The 20956-nt window shown below is 40.1% G+C and overlaps 1 protein-coding gene across 11 annotated transcripts in view; it reads left to right on the forward strand.

The window, feature by feature from the left end:
• Positions 1–20956, forward strand: part of MTCL1 (microtubule crosslinking factor 1) — a 99541-nt gene that overhangs the window by 55837 nt on the left and 22748 nt on the right. For 6 of the 11 annotated variants that reach the window (XM_048938567.1, XM_048938569.1, XM_048938559.1 and 3 more), the window contains 5 exons: positions 1218–2543; positions 3514–3669; positions 11252–11344; positions 14193–14423; positions 15794–15982. In XM_048938567.1, the coding sequence (XP_048794524.1) occupies positions 1218–2543; positions 3514–3669; positions 11252–11344; positions 14193–14423; positions 15794–15982 (1995 nt within the window). The remainder of the gene's footprint in view (positions 1–1217; positions 2544–3513; positions 3670–11251; positions 11345–14192; positions 14424–15793; positions 15983–20956) is intronic. The other 5 variants (XM_048938568.1, XM_048938570.1, XM_048938562.1 and 2 more) reach the window with 3 other exon arrangements.

Below are 20956 nucleotides of genomic sequence, written 5' to 3' on the forward strand. Positions count from 1 at the left end.
ATTAGGAATTGTAACAAAATGGTGATTGTGAAAGACAACAGTGCCACAGAGACTGAATCGAAGTTTCCATAGATAATTGCACATATGTCCACATGGCCTAACAACAATGATGAAATCTGCTGTCTCCAGAGATCGTCTTTCAAAGCCTGACTTCCATTATGCTGCTAATGCTGATAAATGTGTCTCTTATAAGGCCAAGTGCCTGTATCTCCATGACAATTCATGAAAGTGATTCATGCAAAGAAATTGTTCATCAGCTTAGAATTTACTTATCCTGATCTCTTATTTCAGCACAATTACAGCACAGTGCACACTGGAGTTTTCATCAGAGTGACATTTAGGACTTCAAAATGCCCAACTCAAAAAAACAAAACAAAAAAAAACAAAAAAAAAAAACACTTATTTAATACACTGGTTCTTCTAGAAAATAGTGCAGATTTCCGCATGGGATGGGTTTGAACATGACTGTGATTTAATGATTTTTTTTTCCTTTTTTTTTTTTTTTTTTTTTTTTTTCCTTTTCCCTTGTGAGTAGTTGTCTGTAGCAGGAAGAGTGGTCACATGCTGTTCCATCCTAATAATAACAACAGCAATGACAACAGTAGTGCTTCCTATGCTGAAAGGGAGCTAGGTATTCCATCTTTTTCTCACAGTGCTGTGAGATCCAGTTAAAGAACACAGTGAAGTGCTTCTTCACTTTGCAGGACAACTGTGCAGCTTAGCACGTGTTTTTGTGCTTCACAAGCTGAAGAAGCCCAAGGTTTGGGATTATGACAGGGAAATTTGTTAGAGTAGTTTTAATTTCATGAATAATTTCATGATAAAAGTGAGCAAATGTAGCGTGAAAAATAAAGTGCCAACAAATCTCTACACCTGTCCAATGTAGTCATTCTTGTTTTCCACAAAATTTGCTCAGGATTTGAGAAAAATTAAACACTGAGCACCAATGAGCACCTTTGCACTGGCACTTCTGCATCACTGAACACTCGCACCTGATTTTTATTTCTCTATTTAACTCTGGTCAAGCTGCTTTGCAAATTTAACCAGGACCAAACCATGAAACGTGTCAACTGTGTGGTTTGTGTGGCACTGTCTCTGTAATGTTTGTCTTCCTAGCAGACATGGCTCAGAGGGTGGGAAGGAAAGATTTTGGAAAACGGGCAACTGCTTGTGCTTCTCTTCTAATGCTGTTTTGGTGGGGGACTTGTTCTTGGCAGGAGGACAGTGCTGATTTGAAGTGTCAGCTTCAGTTTGCCAAAGAGGAAGCAGCGCTGATGCGTAAGAAGATGGCCAAGCTGGGGAGAGAGAAGGACGAGCTGGAGCAGGAGCTCCAGAAATACAAATCCATCTATGGAGATGTGGACAGTCCTCTACCTACAGGAGAGGCTGGAGGCCCACCCAGTACCAGAGAGGCTGAGCTGAAGCTTCGGCTGAAGCTGGTGGAGGAGGAGGCCAACATACTGGGCAGGAAAATAGTGGAACTGGAGGTGGAGAACAGGGGGATTAAAGCTGAGATGGAGGATATGAGGTGCCAGTATGAGAAAGAGTGTCTCAGCAGGGACCACATTTCAAGCATTCCTACCTCACCCTACGGCGACTCTGTGGAGTCGGCCACGGAACTGCGCCGACACCTGCAGTTTGTGGAAGAGGAAGCAGAACTGCTGAGGCGGTCAATTTCCGAAATCGAGGATCATAACAAACAGCTAACCAATGAGCTGAACAAATTCAAGTTTGAGCCAGGCCAGGAGCCGGGCTGGCTGGAGGATGCAGCGTCCAAGTGCGGCGGGCCATTGCAGGAGGAGCTGAAGTCTGCCAGGTTGCAGATCAATGAGCTGAGCGGGAAAGTGATGAAGCTGCAGTACGAGAACAGGGTCCTGATGTCCAATGTGCAGCGGTATGACCTTGCTTCCCACCTGGGCTTGCGCACTTCCAGCCCCAGGGACAGCGATGCTGACAGCGATGCGGGTAAGAAGGAAAGCGACAGTGAAGAAGGTCGCCCGCTCCAGCCAAAGAGAGAGGGGCCGATTGGGGGTGAGAGTGACTCCGAGGAGATTTATGAGAAGACATCAGGTTTTGGGAGTGGGAAGCCGTCAGAAGTCAGTGACCTGTGCTCCACTGACTTCATGCGAGCTAAAGAGGACACCGAGTCCTTAATTAACATCAAACGTGAGGCTGAACGCCTTGAAAGGACTGTAGATCGTCTTATCACTGACACAGACAGCTTGATTTATGATGCAAAGGTGCATATAACCAGCAGCCCATCCACTGAGCAGGATTTCAAAAGTGATGAGCGAAAGGAAGAAGATAAGCATGAACCAGAGCTTCTGGATGCCATCAATGCCAGGATGAAATCTTTCCGGAAAGAGCTACAGACCTTCCTGGAGAAGGTTGATCACATAGGGGAGGGCCTTAAGGAGCAGGTGGAGGACCTCTCACCTCTTCCCCATCTCACAGAGTCTTCTAGTTTCCTATCCACGATGACGTCTATGTCACGAGACTCTCCCATTGGTAACCTGGGGAAGGAGTTAATCACAGACTTTCAGGTAGGTCAGCCCCTTGTTTGTCCTCTTTCTATTTATCCTTTCTGTTTCTTGCTGGCATTGCTACCCTAGAGCTAATTTTCCTCACAGCTGCTTTGTTATGATTTCAGACCTGCAATATATTAAAGTGTGTAATATTAAACAGACACTTTTATAGGATTTTTCTTTTGTTTGTTTGCACAACTCTTTTAATTTCGAGGCGGTTCCTCATGGCAAAAAAAAAAAAAAAAAAAAAAAAAAGCTAATCCACTGGTACTATGGAGGTCTGTGTTCTTTTTGTCTGTGACAGCAGTGTTTCCCTGTGAAAGAGGAGATTAATTTAAAGAAAAAAAATCCTAATGAAAGTAATTTAGCAGCCTTTCTAAGAAATGCGTGGAGGTCTTTATTGTGCTCTCCCGGTGAAAGGGTCAGGCATGTTCTCAAAAGCCTTGCCAAAAGAACCCAACCCAACCACCATTTTCTAAGTGATATGTTTTGAAAAGCCTGCTTACAGCTCACTCCCCTAACCGAGCAGCGGGTGAGAAGCACTGTAGCCAGCGAAGGACTGCCTTGCCTAAAGCCTTGCCTATGGGCGCATGTCTAAACTGCCACAGCTGCCACACTGGATATGGCTTTTCTGCACAGCACAAGTAAGGAAGGAAGAGCTTTGTATCCCGTATCCTTCATGACTTGTATGCTTGCTGTTGGTTTGACTCATGCATCCTCATTGCATGCGCCTCATAACCAGTGTTTGCATTCTTTTTTCCTCTCTTTCTCTTTTTTGCTTTTCAGATGTTTCAGCCCATCATTTTGCTCATCCTCATTTTAGTTTTGTTCTCTTCACTTTCTTATGCCACTGTGTTTAAGTTGTTTTTTCTGTTCACGCTTTTCTTTGTCTTGTAGTTTTTCAGTCGTCTACCTTACCCATTTTTGTTTTCTTTATTCCCTCCTGTCCTTTTGTTCTTTTATTACAAACTGCCCATGCACCTAACAGTCCAAACTGAGGGATCAGAAGGAGTGGCAGCTCAAACAAGATCGTGGAGAGGAGCGAGAAATTCACCACCAGCGAGTCATCACCGACCCACACCGCAGAGCTGATGGAGACATAAAACTCTACAGGCCAGGAGACAAGGGCTGTTTCAGTCTAGAGGTCAGCAAAGCAGCCCCCTTGTTCACTGCCTCCTGCTGCCTTAGCCAGGATATAAGGAATAGAAGCCAGGGGTTGGGGAAGTAAATTGGGCAAGACACAGCACTTGTGTTGTGAAAGTTTTGGTGACCTCTTTTCTCCCTCATATAATTTGAGAGAAGCACATTGTTTCTGACTGTGGACTGGTCAACCTGCTCCCAGTAGTTCTGCAAAGTGAGAAAATGTGGCTCAGGGACTAAGCGCAATTTAGTATAGTAACAAAAAAGCCTCTGTTAGAGATTTTAGTCTCTAACATCAAATTGTGCTTCTGTGACTCCAGATTTCACCTTGTTGGATCTTTTTCAATCCGGAAAGACTACAGATAGAGAGCACTTTGCATTTTGTATAGCAGTATTCTATGCAGGAAAGGGTTTGGTGCTGGCGTGCATGGGAGCACAGCAACTTTCAGCTTACAAGAAAAATCTTATTTAAAGCAGAATTCTCCATTGCTTTGGTTGTTGAGTACTTTTCCATTCATCAAAGACATTGATCAGTTTTTATTTAAATCGTCATCCATGCAGAGGTCATATCAACCTCAGTGAGTATCTCTTTAGCTAGTTGCTCATGAACATAGATTGTCCAGACAACTCATCTTGAAAAAGACAATTTCCAGCCTGTCCTCGTAGAAGCAAGTTTGGAAACTTTTTCTGCAAGCCACCAGCAGGCCAAATCCACCTCGAAACTGTGGTGGGTAAAGTAGTTGCTAGCAAGGGAGGATTTTTAACATGTTTTTAATGCTAAAGACACATGCAAAGAGGCCTTAGTAAGTCTGAAGCCCCTGATTAAATCTGGAAAAAAGGAGAATGCTGACTGGCACAGCTGTGTTTGTCAGTAAGTGATAATAAGCACCACAAAGCAGGGGTAGGAAGAGGGAGCGTCAGGGTGGCTGGTAGCCAAACAGCAACATGTTGTACTGAATGCCAAAGAGAGAGTGGCTCTTCATCTTAACGCAGGTAATTCTTCGCTGGCTTTTGTTTTGTGTGTTTTAAACTACCCTGATAGTGTAGCGTTTTGGTAGCGCTGAATAATTAATTTGTTTAGGAGATTGTCAACTTCTCACATTTACCAACCATAACAAGCCTCAGAAAGGATATCTGTTCAATCCAGGACGCTGTAAGTCTCTGGCTGAAAGGTGAAGTCTTTCTTCAGCTGCAAAAGGGGAAGATCAGTTAGAGCACAGTTGAGTGTGGATCCTTTTGCAATTGTGTTGGTCTGTAGTCATGTTAGATTAGGTTGGAAAATGATGAAAGGAAATGTTTACAATATTTCTGTTTAAATTCTGTCATTTTTGTTAATTCCCTCTTGCCTTAGATTGGGCACATTATTATATTGCCATGCATGTGTGAGTCCTCTGTTAAGATGAGAGATTTGGGTAGTTTGGGCACAATCTCTTTACTTTCCTGAGATGAGATGGTATGTAAACTGTGCACAGAAAACTGTTTAAACACAGGTTGAGTAGATCTGACCACTGCCTGATGGGAATGAGCCCAGTAAGTATAATCAAAGGTAGAGACTATCCAGTTGGTGTGGGTATGTGCTCAAAAGGTGAGCAAGGATGGAGTTTAAATGTCCCAAATGTGAAAATCTTTAAAAACAGTGTGCTTGATTCAGTCAGGTTTACTTAAACAACAAAGAACACTGCATTGCTTTATACTGAAACTTTTCAGTGGGTGGACAGCCAGTAGAAATCCTATAGTCTTTAACAGTTAATGCTATCTGAAGCAGAAGATTCCTCCAGATAATTCTGAATATTATCAGTTTAATCCTTTTCTAATATCATGCACTGCATTAGCAAAAAAAAAAAAAAAAATCTACTATTCCTTTATGCCAGACAAAAGGAAAAAAATAATTTTCAAATACCAAAGGTTTTTTTTTTAATTACCACAGACATTTCAAATGGAAATCTTTCCATTCCCACATATAAGCTACTATCTGCTTCAGTTTATGAAACGATCGCATTGTTCAGTGAGTCGTATTGATTGACGGTCTTCTCACTGTGCGTGGACTTTGAACGTGACATTTCATTTCAGTTAGGCAAACGATTTCATTATAAGCAAGCAAAACCTTCTTTTCCAAAGTGAATTTTAAGTTGAAAATGTCCCAAGCAATGCTGAGCACCTTCCATTTAGCTATTTTCTCTGTTTTTAAAAATAAGCATCCCAGGAGCCTAATTGTTTGATTAAGAACAATGAATGCAAACTGACTTCTGCTTGAAACTACCCTGTAGCCTAACTGTAAACATCTGCCTTTGTTTGGTCTTTGCACTGCAGTTGTTAGTGCAACAGTATTATTAGAATGTATTTGCGTATTAAAGAGGTGGGTTAGAGCCATAGTCCAAGGGAAATTATGTCTTGAAATTGACTTAAGAGCAGGGCTTTGTTTTCATGCTGAAACAAGCTGTTCAGCTGCTGTTGCAGGAGGCTGGAGACCATTGTGGTGGATGTTCAATCCATTATTCATGACTTTAGCAGAGTGGGGTTATGGTGGGAGGGGGAAACCATTTTTCACCACCCAAAGAAAGGCGAGTGATCAGGCGAGAGATGCCACAACTGAAAGGCATGGAGGAACTAGAAAGGGTAGCACAGTGCTTTGTGGAGTAAATGCCAGGTATAATCAAATGATTAATATGGCAGTGAATGGAAGCCAGTGCAAAATGCAATAAATAATTTTTCATCTGGTGAATTTCAACCAGTGGAATGGCCATAAACAAAATGCAGCTTCTTTAAATCAGGGCTGCAGAGTCTTTCATGTTTATTCAGAGATAACAAGACATTCTAGAGAAGAAAAAAAATCACTCTTTCAAAGGACTGAATACATCTTATTGCAGTGTTTGATACCAGATGTTCTAAAATATAGCCGTATTTCCTAGCAGATTCTGATTGTTCAGTGACAGGGTATCGTTTCTGCACTTACTGAGTGTGTATCACCTAAGGCAAAAGTACTCATCTTTGCATTTTACATTTGGGTACTGTGATTATTTTCATGCACAACCTTTAAAAGCTCACAAATTTGTTTGTATGTATAAAAATGGCACGAAATTTCAGTTCCTCGAATTTTATGAAAAAAAAATCATTGATTTAACTTAAAAGGTTTGATTTGTCACCAGAGAATTAGAATAAAAGCAGGTATGGCAGGAAAGATGAGAGCATGTCTTCAGAAGAAAGTTTTCCATAAGATAGATCTAGTAGTAGATGAGAAGAATTCATACTGAGCAATAATTTCTTCTAGGCCATTCTTAATCTGCTTATCCATTTTTCTTACCTATTGTGCCCAAAAGAAATATGAAGCATCTGTATTACTGTGAATTAATTTCTGGGTTAAGTGTGAACCAATCAGGTACAGCGATGTTCAAGTTAGGCAAGTCTCTTTACCACCTGCTTTGAATCAAATCTTCAGTATGGATCCATTTTGGACACGTCAGAATTTTGATCTGTATCTTGGATATTCTATTTTTAGATAGTTTTAGAGGCTGTACTCCTGCTGTGCAACTTCCGTATTTCCCCTTGAGATCTTTTCAGCTGGGTGGCTTTCGCAGCAGCTCCAGCCGTGGACTGAAAATTTGCACATCCTTTTCTTCTGCCCTAATTTAAGATTTTGTTTTCCCAGAAAGGAAATAGTGGATGTTTTCTTCTACACTGTGATTTTTCTTTATTTTTAAATAAATAAATAAAAAGAGGAAGAAGAAAGGAAAATATATATATATATATATATATATATATATATATATATATATATATATATATATATATATATATATATATATAGGCATGACATAAAAAGTTGCATAACTTAGTGTGCACTGTGCCTCCAATTTAAAGTTGCGGGAAGAAGAAAGACAAGCATGAGCTGAACTGTACTTCTTCCCACCAAGATTAGGGGCAGCAAGAATAATTTACTTTGATGAACTGTGTTCTTTCTTGCTATGCAATGTTCCCTAAAGGTTGACCATATAATGACTTAAAAGACCCTTTATGATGTAAATCTGGATATCTCAGCCCTAACTGAAATCTGTATACTATCCATACAGCGAGATGGATTTACAAAGACTGGGAGCAAAGTGTTTTTGTGTTTTCATAGAGCCGGAGACTCTTCATATAAGCACAGGGAAATAACCACACAGTACCTGTTGTGCACTTGTAAATGGAATATAGATCATATATTTTTAAATGGGGGAGGATAAAAATACATCTTCGGAAGTAGCCTCTGAGGATCCAGTTAGATGCGTATTGCATGTCAAAAGTAATATAAAAGGAAGTTCCTATCAATCTGCTTTATTGTATGTAAGCAATAATCAGGTATAAAGTGCAAAAAAGTAGTCATTTTTAGAGTGTGTGGTCTAAGGCATTTTAAGATGGCAGCAGGTGAGCAGCATAAAATGTTCTTCTTTAGTCTTCCTTGCAATTGTACACAAACACGGGAGAGCATCTTTCCACCTTGCCCCCCCAGGCCTTAAGGTGCTCCATCCATTTTGAAAAAAGGCTGCAAAGAATGATTTTGTGGAATCTAATGTTCATGGTTGTTGTATACAATTCAATTCAGAGACAAACAGAGGTTTGAATTAGCTATGGTAAAATCATAGAAACAAAACCAAGCCATACCTCATGGTAATCATAGTAAAACAGTCAGCAGAAATGTGGAATGTATGAGCCAGAAAGTAGCTTGAAAAACCTTCAACTTGGCAAGAAAGTCAGAAAGGTGTTGGTGGAATGAGCTGTGGCTATGACCCCCAAACTGTGGATGACATTAAATATCCTTATGTGGTAAAGACAGCGGCATCGATTAGCTTGTTCTGGAGAGATACCAGGTGAGACAAAATGGCTTAGCAGAAGGACTTAGTTCCATCTGTTTGGGATGACAAGGGTGGAAATAGGTGTGGAAAAGTGCTAACTGGGTTTTATTGGAAAACTTTTGGTTGTTGTGGAGCTGCAGATGAAGTTCAAATGTTTCTGTGATGTTTTGATGGAGTAGCATTAGCCTGTAGTTCCTATTGTAGTGTGTTTCTGTGTCTCTAGTGAGTTCGTGTCTGTTACTGTGGTGTCAATGTGTTGTGTGGTGGCCCTCACATTCAGGGCATTTTCTATTCCTCCTGTAGCACACCTGTTACTGAGAAAAAGGAGACAAAGAATTGAAGTCAGCAGGATATCAACTTCTGTGTTAATTTTGTAGCAGTGTTGTTTTCCAAAACAAAACAAAACCACAGTTGTGCCACAGACTGAATCCAGCTGATTATATGGAGCATACAAGCATCCACCAATGCACTGTCAGGTGCCTGAGCTGCATATACAAATATCACTTGGTACATTTTTATGTATTCTTCATTTATTATTCAGACATTTAGCAGTAATCCATTAGGCCCTTAAGCAGCCTTATCTCCCTTGATTTGAGCAGTACTAATCCCACTGCTCCTAATAGACATGGCATTATGTGAAATGATAGGCTATGAAGAGCCCTCAGGTTGTGCTGGAAGTAGAATGTTGTGCAGCTCTGCAGTCATGCATTAACTGCTTTTCAGCACATTTACCACTTATAAAAATATATCATACTTAAACAGGCAAAGCAATTGTAAAAGGATTTACACTCTTAAGTGTGCATGTAATAGTATATTTGCCTTTATGATGCATTTAATCTCTTCCTAGTAATTTCAGAAGCTATCACGCAATCCTAGTGTCCAGGTTTCCTGGAACTTGGCTTTGCATGGGCTGCATGCTTTTAAAAAAAACTGCACCGGTTTATCATTTTCTTGTTCTAATTTTGCAGACAAAAGATATTCCCAGTGTATATGTAACTGTGTAATCACAATTAGCATTAGTCTAAATTGCAACATGTGATCTTGTAGCAAATTGTTAGAAAACGTAAATGTGAAGTGAATAGTGAAAAAGTCCAAACCTTACCTTCCTGGTTGAAGCTTTTGCTGCTCTGATTCAGTTTCTAGTTTCAGGAGTCCAAAGACAAATTACCTTTCTAACTGCCAAAATACGTAGCTCTATGACTGTAGAGAGTCACGCTAAGATCAGTTATACTTCATGTATATTTTAAATTAACAACATATGAATTTTTACGAGAATTGTGCTGTTTTCATTTCTTGAGGCAAACTACAAGATATTTTTACATGATTATTACCCATGGAAGGGAGTTGCCACGTGTAACTGTTTTTGCCAGATAGGCTTGGCACAATTCTGAGGGATTTTGAATTCACGGAAACACACATTTTTAAAATTACACCAGAATTAACTAGGTACACTGGTTCTTGTTTACCACGTACCTAAAAGGTGGGTGAGACAGTAAATGTGTCAGCTCGCTCTTGGTCACCTTCTAATGCCTTTTGGAGTGTTGAAGGCGTCACTTCTTCACACATAACACAGATATGCACAAGTCAGTGAGGGTATCAGAATCGTAGAATGGCTTAGGTTGGAAGTAAGCTCGGAGATCATCCAGTTCCAGCTCCCTGCCTTGGGTGAGGTTACCAACCACTAGATCAGGCACTACATCAGCATCCATTATCCAGTGGAGAAGGAACTTTGAAGCCTGAGGGGATCTCTTCTCTGAGTGTGTCTTTACTCAGAGAAGCAGGTGTTTGGTGGCAGAGTGTTTTCTGTGGTGGCACTGCTGGTGTGTGCAGAGAGCCTGGCTGAGCAGCATGCCTGTGCAGGCAAAGCATCCAAAGCAAGAGAGACAAAATGGAGGACACAGAAAGTGCTGATCGGGAATCTAAGTGCCGCAAGATTAATTAGTGCAGCATAAATAGCAAGGTCTGTGACTCTACCTTCTTGGGTCTCTATTTTTGAATTAAGTAACTGTCAGGAGCAAAGCGGATGAGGTGCAAATTTATATTCAAAGTAAAATTGAAATTATTAAGATTAAAAAAGCGGTTGACCTAAAGGAGAGATCCTTAAGCATAATGGTCAGATCTCAGGCGCACCTAATTCGTCATTGTGACATTTGTGGAGCAATTTTTTTTGAGTTGAAATTGCAGAATTAAGTCAACTTGTGCAGAGAGCTGCTCTGTGTCTGAAGAAAAGAACTTTACATGCTTAATTGCTTTAATAAATGCTGTCCCATTAACTGTCTAATCAGAAGTATTGCAAATGAATAAATGATAAGGTGCAAAATGTGTACATCAGATACATCTTCTGCAGAGATGTTAAAATTCAATAGCTCTGATTACCAAAGTAATATATGCTACCAAATATGGAATCCTGCAAATAGGAGCTGGTCTGGCAGATGGCATTCATGGTGAGCTGTTTCACTTCCTCGTGCTGTCCTGGAGCAGAGGCCCAAAGGAAGGAATGCTACAGGCAGCACCAGCGTCACAGCTTTAGCCTTCATAAGAAGCCACACAGGACATTTCCACACACGCTTAGGACATTGCTCCTTATTTGCACACTGTGCTTTGGTTTTAACTGTCGATAACCATGAGTTGTACAGATGTCTGTCCTGCGGTTCTTCTCTTTTTCCCTTTTTTTCCACAACCAAAACCCATTTTCTGCTAAGCCCATCCTTTTGTCATGCTGATCAGCTGAGGGATTCCCATGTTTTACCTGTACAGAGTGTATCGATACAGGAGCTTCAGGCTCAGCTTGAGCAGGAGGCAAGACTTCACCAGGAGGAGCAAGAAAAGTTTACAGAAAAGATCATTCAGGTAAATACGAAACCCGACTGCTGGGAGACGTGTGGCCATGACTCGTGGCGTGGACCATGCTGTCCTGGTGGAGCCTTGTTGAGCTCCCTGGGAGAGCTTGGAGGCTGGGGAAATGCAAGCACAAAAAACCTGTTTTGCTAATTTGAATCTGTTTTCTCCAATTGTTAGAGAGCAGTTTTGTCTTCCAGTGTGTAGACTGTGTTAGAAAGAGTCCATGGTACTGGACAAAACTGAGCTGTAAGGGGGGCACATTGCCAGATGGCCACCTCAACAGAGGAGTGGAAATTGAGGCAGGGATAAGGAATAGTGCAGAGAAGAGTATATCAGCCCTGTCAGCCCTCTGTGAGGACAGGAAGGGTACATTTGATCTCTGAAGGCATGTTGGGTTCTGTGCCTTATTCCAGGCCCCTCTTAGCCCAAAGAAAACCCAGCTTTTCTCTGAAGCTGGAGGAGTTGTACTTTAGTAACTGAGACACCAAACAGGATCTTTTGTATCCCTCAGTGCCCCGTGTTTCTAACCTCTTGTTTGTAATTGGTGAACAAATCATATTTTGTTATATGGGTTTCCCTGCCTTTTTGAAGGCTAGAACATATGAGCTAATCCTTTTGTGATCTCTAGCTCCTAAAGCAAAACAAACGTTACTTATTTTTGCAGGCTGTTTGGCTCTTAAAAGAAGTTTTGTTTTTAAATTTATTCTCAGACTAAATTAAGCACAATTACTGCATAATGTTAAGTATTTATGCTTATGCCAGCTAATTGCATTTTGCCCAAGTGGTATCTCTCATTTTTCATAAGTAGCTTTAATGTTTAGTTGATCTCAATAGGAGCTTCCTCATGGAGGCTTTGCTTTTGAAGGAAACCCGTAAATTGATTTCTTTCCCAGTTGCCTTGGCCATGAATGCTTTTTGGATGTTATGCCCGCCTCAAAGTTATTTTCTTTTGCAGTAGCTATCCATTGAAAAAGCACAAAAATATTCTGCTGTCTCTACCTGGACTTTCTGCAAGAATCTGTGATCATAGCGACTATTAAAACAGTGAGAAATGCAGCAAAATCAAAGCTTTCATTCATGCTTTCAGCTAGCAGAAATTGAATAATAAAACTGTCTCCTGGATTCTTTATTTTTTTTCCAGATTATGGCCATCCTGTTGATATTATTCCCCTTTTTTTATCGTCTTCCAGGACTTCTGGTGGAAATGACTCATAAGTCTTTGCTGTATTTAACCATAGCTTCATTTGGTGGAAGAATTTGCATCAACACAAAATCTGTTCATTTATTTCCTTAAAATTTAAATATAAATGAAGGAACTCCTTTTTTACTCTCATTTTTTTGCAATACTTAATGACATGACACTGGTGTGTGGTAGCACTGTATAGTCTCTGTGAGTTTCATCAGGAGTTGCATGTATGTTCTTGGGCCATTTACCTGATACTGTTTCAGAGTACTTTTAAGATGCATTTTAAACCCGTATGATTTAGTAACTGCTGTGAATAATTTAATCAGGAATATTTTACAAGCCTTACATTTCCTTAAAGAATTATTTATTTATCAATTTTTATTATAAAAATCTTCCAAATCATTTAGATCAATGTTATGGATGTATTAATGCATAGTTGCACAGATGTTGTAAATTTGTGTTATGCCAGAGCACATCGTTTAAAGGGCAGGAGAGTCCTTAGTAAACAGTCTAGTATGGAACAGTAACACCTGAAGGTTGCCATGAAAACCAAGCATATATTTGTTAGCAGTACTAAGTGCTAGGGTTGCAGAAGAAAAATCCATGAAGCATTCTTCATCCTCGTGTGTTGTTTCTTGCAGGGTATGTTCCTTAAATCATTATGGTCGTTAGTTTGGCTTTCTTCATTGTGGAGCTGGTCAGGCAAGGGAAAAGCTCTTCTATAAAATGGAAACTTGTAGAAACTGGCATCTGTAAGCAGTGGCTCTGTACTCCTTTTCTGACCTTTCTTGACCTTTCTCAACAGCTTGGTTGAAGGGGAAATGCCATCTCATCCATGTAGAAGAAGAGATCCTGTACAACAAACTTATACAAGTGTTATGGGGCCAGTGACGTGTAGTGGTTTGATTTTGACATATTGAAGGAGAAATCGCATTTAAAGAATATTGTTTCAGGTTGGCTTGTGTTGAAAGGGATGTAATGATGTCTTAGCTTTGAACAGTGATTTTTTTCTGGTGCTTCTGGTACTGAAACTGAGACATATTGAAGGCCAAGGTGCAGCCTATTTCTGTCTCTTCAGATTCTGCCTGTGTCCCTGACCTAGAAGTATTTGTTTTCTAGGTTCAGAGATGTATGAGTATGATGCAGGTCTGTGTGGAGCACTGCCCTTCTAGAAGGAGAAGGAGGTATATTCACAGAGGAAGGGATGAGTCTGTAGCCAAGGAGATTAGGATAATATTTCAGGTTGTCTGAAGGGCAATTGCGGTCCCATCTCCTAGAAATAGTTTCAAATACATTTAGCAGATGTGATGTGTGTAGCACTTAGAGTGGTACCTATTCCAGGAATATACTGCAGGGATACAATCAAGAGAGGGAAGAAAATTTGAGTATAAAACATTTAAGCAAAAGTAGAATTCTCTTGCATCCTTAGAGTAAACATACTGTCCAATTCCACGGCACGTTACTTAGATATGGTTATTAAGCTAAGTTTATTGGCTGCTGTCCCTGAATTTCCTCAATGTGACAGTTATAACTGCTGAGGAATTTGTTGAACCAAACTGGGTACCTATTCACAACTGATGAAAATTAGATCTTTCAATTTGTCTCAGCCAACAAAATCCAAATTCTGGAGACCACCAGCACTTTGACACAGTGTCTGTTGTTCCATTAAAGCTGGAAGAGGAGCATATGCAGACCCTGAGGAGGAAAGATTTGGAAGTGCAGAGCTTGACTTTGCAGAACAAACTGGAAGAAAAGACTTGGAGCCAGGAGAAAAGTTTGCTGCAGCAAGAACTCAGGCATTTCAAGCAGGACACTTTCCTCGTGTATGTCAAACTGAAGTGGCTGCTGAAACACTGGCGGCAAGGCAAGCAAATGGAGGATGATGGGGAGGACATACTAGAGGTAACTGGCCCACCTCCACTAACCAATGAAACTGCATTGGATGTTCTTTCTTTAACTGTAGATTTTGAATATGATGTAGCATCACCAACTGTAAGTAAACTTAGATTTTAAGAGGGTTCGAATAAAACACAAAACTTTTTCTTATTATTGGTTTGTGCTAAAGGATGTTTTGCATTCTGTCTTCATGTTACACATCACCTATCTTTAAATCTAAACCCTTAACTAGTACAAGCATTTGGCCTTAAAAAATCTCCCATAGTAAATGAAGACTTAATTAAGTCTCTAAGATAATAACCCTGAATAATTTTTGGAAAGAAAAATATCTTAGCTGATGGAGTCAAATCTGTTAAGATGGGTTGAGTTCTTTTGTAATTGTGTGCAATGTGTTCCTTATAAAGCCTTCAGTAATACAGATGGAGGGAAGCTCTGTTTTCATGTTGGCAAGAGAATTATACAGTCTTGTGGGAACTCACAGTGAATCATTCTTGTTTTTTCCTTTTCTTCATACACGCGTCTATCACCAGGCAGGAGCAGTACACTAGTAGTCATCAAAGTAATTTTCCAAGTAGCAACTAAATTAAGATAAGGAATTTCAAGAGCACACTAACAACCTGGAATCCCAAAGCTGACACGTCTTAGCAGGGATGTGATGGCAGAAAGTGCACTGTAGAAAAGGTGCTGCTGTATTGTGTCAAGCTGCATACCCAGAACTACAGTTTGCTTCACATATCCTGCATAAAGGAAACGTAATAAGAAAAATGCACTTACCCATTCTGACATTTTAACCAGAATTCTGGGGATCATAGAATTATCCTGCAGTTCTGAAACATTTTGCTAAGGCAGCTAAGTAATTTTTTCAGTGTTTCAGATATTTATATACCAAGTGTCTTTCAGTCTTTTTCTACATTTGGCAGAAAAGGTCTAGTAGAAGTAGCTCCACTGTTACGTATTCTGTATAAAGTGTGCTGTGGTATAATAAGTCAAAAACAAGGGCTGAGTATCTATTTAGAAATAATTCCATTCTGCTTTATTTCAGCAGTACTAATTTGCTTGTGTATAAAATAGCTCATTGTCTAGTATCAGAAGAGCTTTCATTTTTTTCTTTTTATTGTTTGGATTTTTGACTGGGTAATTTACAATCAATCCATCTCTAGTCATTACTGGTAGCAAATGATTTGCTAACACAGTAGAGAATATGAAGTGCTAGACTGGGATACTCCCTGATCTCTACATTTTCATTACACAATACCACCAGTGTCCTGTATGGTTTTTCATTGATGCATGGCAGACTAGACCCACCATACTGCATTTCTCTCTACCTAAGTAACTGGCAAAGAGAGTGTTGCTGTGTCCCATCTCCTGCATTTCAGATCGAGCATCTTGAAGCCCTCCCAGAATTTGGCATTCAGTCTGAGCAGAAGGCGGATGATGTGGAGCGAGAGGAGGAGGAAGAGGATGTTGTGTTTGCACTGACAGATTTCTCCCAGCGTCCCACTACAGAAAGTACGGATCACGGACCACAGCTGCAGACTGCAGAGTTACTGCAGCAGCAGAAGCAGGTACCGTACCATTTGTATAACTTGTCGTAGGAATGGAAACTGTGGATGTTCCAAGGGAATTCATTTATTTTTTTTTCTGCTGCTGTGCTAAGTCACCTAAAATCACACTTGCAAAAATCCTGCTAGCTGCACAGCAATTACAATGGACTTTGTCCATTATATTTATATTTAATCAGGAGTCATGTGATTACTGTTCTCCTGTTGGCAGATGCTATCAGTGAAAAATCCTATTTCCTCCTGTGGCTGTTTGCCCAGAAACATCTATCAGTATGTGATGGTTTGCAGAATTCACATGCTCATCTTTCTGAGCACATCTATTCTATTCTACTGTCAAGCTTTTAGTGAGTAGAGAAGATTTTATTTCCTTTAAATTATTTAAGAAACTAGTACATATACTTAATGTTTTCCTTAGAGATGATGAGAAAGCAATGCAAAAGTTCCTTCCTGTCACTGGACTTGTTTTTAGATACCTAAAAGCAAATCATGCTGACTTTTCCTTGACATCCCCGGTGCCCTGCCTACGTGTGCCATATATGCCAGCTTTTTGCATTGAGTATACCAGCAGTCCTATCAATAGCAGTACACATACAAAGGAGACAAAGTTAAGGCTTCTATCTGTTCTTCATATGCACTTTATATTTGTGCAGTCAGAAGGCGAATGGAACAAGAACTCTGTGCAAAACACAAATCTAATGAAAAAAGTTTTGAAGGTTTATTCCTTATGCTCAATGTCTGCCCAGCCCCTGACGTGGGAGCCCACTCCACAGCAAGAGCACTCAGACACTTGTTTTCCTGTGACTGTGTTACTTTGCTGGTCTCACTACAGGCTCTGGGGATGGTGTCTTTTTGTTACAGTTCTCAGGACCCTCAGGATGACATACAATTTGTCTACTTATTGTCTGTGGTCTAATAGATACAAAGCAAGCAGTAAATCTCCATTCTTTAGTACAGTTAGATTGGTGCTTTGGAGATGCATAAACTGCATTGCAACCAACCTCACTAATCTGAGGTGTAACTTCATGTACAATTTCTGTCTGAATTAAAAACACTAGAGAGCAAAAAAAGCATGCACCTCCCATGCCCTCAAGGCTTTCCTCAAGCACCTCAGTACCATTTGGACTTGAATTGTCTGTCCACTTGTAGTGGATAGTTTGGTCCTGCAAACTTCCTTCCCCTCACTCGGCAATCTCAGAAACCTGGACTTTGCTTTACACCATTACAGGCTTTCTCTTAAAACTGGCAGCTCCACTTAATTCACATGTGACCCCAAAATGCAAGCTTGTTAATGCATCTATTAACTGAACAAAACTAGAGTGAAAAATCACTTCACCTGTGTAATCTAAGGTCCAAAAGCTCTGAGAGTATCAGTTGACCCAGAGCACACCCTTTCTGAAGGGTGGACTCAGCAGCACTCACTTCCCAGTACAACACTGTCTGGTCAGACAGCGATTAAAAAAACTACTCAGGGGTATGGAGGTCTTCAGTAGGTCCCTTAAACTCTCAGCTGGAAGCAAGCACTGTTTATATGGGGAAATCAGGGTGAGTGGTGAAGCTGGAAGTCTCCAAGGTCTGCCACTGCTCAGGAGAGCCGTAAGTTGCTGCTTCTGCCTGATGAGTTTCAAGATGAAATGCATCAGTGTTTGTTTCACATTAGGAAGGAAGTCTTCAAATAGCCTAGGAGTAGTTGAGAGGACTAGGTCAGAAAAAAGAAAAGGCTTCCTGTAACTTGAGGTAATCCATTGTTATTTTTAATATTTAATGTTAATATTTAATAGCTTGTATTTTCAGTCTACATTTCTGTTGCTTCTTTCTTTCTTGTGGAGAGTGAAATTGCTCTGAGAAAAATTGTAAACCCCAAGACCTTAAAAAAGCAGTCTCTGATTTTATATCATTGTGATTTGTGGTACTCAACTTGATGGAAAATACTTGTCTCACTTGTCTAGGACATTTATGTGGCTCTCCATGGAGGTGGTGTTGTCCCTTAGCTGCTAGCAGGGGCACATTGCAGGAAGTGTTAGGCAAGAAAATGGCAAGGTTCAGGAGCCACGAAGGAAGCCTGGTGAAGGTCAGAAGACAAGCAGGCTAATTGGGGTTTGTTACGGGCTTGCTATAAATGAGCATTTCAATGTGTGTAGTAAGAGATGAGGGAGAATTAGCTACAGAAAAGGAAGTGCTTTGGTACAGCTGAGTAGAAGGATTGAAAAGTCTGTTGGATGTGTAAGATAAGGGAAGTAAGAAGAAGAGTTTATACATTTGTGTTTCAGTGGAAAAAGCATTAAAAAGCAATATGCTCATATATATTGGTGATGGTGGGGGGAGGTCAAGAAAGTCCCTGATTATATCCTTTGTTTTTGCTCATGCAGTATTTGTTTTCAAAGTACAGTAAAGGAAAAGCCCAGAAGAATAGTAAGAAAGACCTAAGTATACTAAAATGATTTGCATCAAGATGTGGCTTCACTTTTGCTTATATCAATGCTTATGAATATCTAATGGACAGGAGTCAACTGGTTGGGGCCAGGCTCTTTTTGGTGGTGCGCAGTGACAGAACAAGGGGCAAAGAGCACAAACCAGAAAAAAGAAAGTTCCGTCTGAACGTGAGAACGGCCTTCTTCACTACAAGGGTGACAGAGTGCTGAAACAGCTGCCAGGAGAGGTTGTGGAGTCTCCTTCTCTGGAGATATTCAAAACCTGCCTGGACACCTTCCTGTTTCTGTTCCAATTGGTCAGTACTACAGAGGCAGATCCTTGCAGGGTAGCTTGCCCAGGAAATTACAGTCATGCCCCGTTTCTTCTGCCTGCATGACATCTCTGGGAAGAACAGGAAAACTGTAACAATCTTTGTTTGGTATCTGTGGGACTTATGCAGAAACTGTTTGGCAGTTTCACCAGCAGAAATCTCAGACATGTCTAGATCTAAGTGTTGTAGTTCAGAACACATTGTCTCAGAAGTACTTCATCTGTTCTCTCAGATTGGCAAAACAGAAAAATAGCCTCACAGAACTCTCCAAATTCAAACTGTAAATACAAAGCCATGCAAAGGAGACATCTCTGCAGGAATTAGGCGTATGCAACCAAAATTGGATATATATTGGCAAGTTAATTAAAATCCCAGCAAGCCCAGGGGGCACCTGGGGTACTTGTCTTCATAACAGAGACATTGATGTAATACCTCTAGAAATAATGTGTGTCCTCATCCCAGTAGGCTATAAACCTGTAATGATGCTCTCTTGGCACCTCTCTGTACTAGTCTGTCACTACTTTCCTCACAAAACCTAATTTTGCAGTACTCCAAAGCTAAAAAATATATGCATGGGAATGAGGGATGTAGTTTGCTTCAGTTGTATTTGGGTTTATTTTTCTTCTGCCTCATTTCCCTTGTGCAGCCTTTCGATTACTTTGCCAAATAAAGCATACGAAAAGCACAGAATGTGGCTCCTGAATAAAAGTACTTTGTAAACATGTGGGGTCAGGGTATTCAGAATTGAGTGAGGCCGGAATTTGAAGCACTTATAGTACCCAGCAGCTCCCACTGTGACGCTAAGGACAAATCTTCAAAAGAGCTCTTATTCTGATTACTACACAACGGGCTTAAGCTGTTTGGAGAATCTAGCCTTAATTGGTTATCAGAATGGGAATTCATGGTGAAAATATAAAATCTCATTACATATTGCAAAGTAGGAAATCTTATATGCATGATGAAGACTGCTGCTGTATAGTAGCAAACTGCTAATTGGCATTAAATGTTAATGGAATTAATTCTGCTTCTGTGAGTTTGTTTCTTATAAAACCCCACATTATACAACATCACATTTCATTAGCCCAAACAAATTGTACGTCAGTCAGTGAGCACCTGCAGTCATTTCTCTGTGTCTGGCTTCTTTTTTTTTTTTTTTTTTTTTTTTTTTTTGCTGATGAACCAAATGGCTTGGAAAAAGTAGAGCACACTTGCTTGTTTGTTTCTTAAAGAACAAAAAAAGGTTCCACAGCATGTCTCACTAGTGATTACAGGGGTCAGTGGTGTCAAAAATCTGGTCAGCACATGAGATCAACTTAGCTGTATGCACAATATGCTATATGTGTTGTCATGAGGGGGAAAAAAAAATACTTTAAAAACAATTTCGATTTTTTTTTTTGTACATGTTTAGTGGATTTGCCTGCAATGAAGTCCCTGTGTATATACTTCATGAGACACCAGAAAAGAGGAATTGCAGGAAGCCTCTACTTGAACAAAATAAATAAATAATAGAATGAATTAGATTATCATACAAGAATTGAGACAGCTAATTTGAGTTAGACTTTTCCACTTCCTTTCCTTTCCAAGGAAACTAGTGTGTTCATTAGGACTAGGTGATCAAATGCTGAGTTTATTCAGTAAGCTTTCCCATTTTTTTGCGCACGTTGTGCCTGCCTGCTAATCAATAATAATTTTCTTAAAAGTCTTTTCTATTCAGAATAACTTGTCAGATACAATCTCTGGCTGCTCCTTGATCTTTGAGAGGCTCGTTGGGAGCGTTTGATTAGAATCTTGGGTAAATAAATCGTGTTACATAGTTCTGTTTCCAAATTCAACTGTTGAAAAAAATATATATATATTGGAGGATACCTTTTGTTTAATCACAGAATCACAGAATTATAGGGGTTGGAAGGAACCTCTAGAGATCATCGAGACCAACGCCCCTGCCAAAGCAGGTTCTCTACGCCAGGTCGCACAGGTAGGCGTCCAGGCTAGACTTGAGAATCTCCAGAGATATATATATGTATAATGATCCAGAATGATCTTTTTTAAAAACATCAAAATGACAGTTTTTGCAAATCTTCCCAGAATTTGCAGAAGTTTTATGCCAAAACTAAGGAAAAAAAAATATTCAGAGATTTTAGATGCATATACATCTGTGTCTTTTGGTATTTTTGCCAAGATCAGATGTCATTGCTAGGCTAGACTTTTAATTTGGCTCTGTTCTTTGCTTCTGGCTA

Source organism: Lagopus muta, chromosome 3 (genome assembly GCF_023343835.1).
Source record: "Lagopus muta isolate bLagMut1 chromosome 3, bLagMut1 primary, whole genome shotgun sequence".
In the NCBI taxonomy this organism is placed as follows: Eukaryota; Metazoa; Chordata; class Aves; order Galliformes; family Phasianidae; genus Lagopus; species Lagopus muta.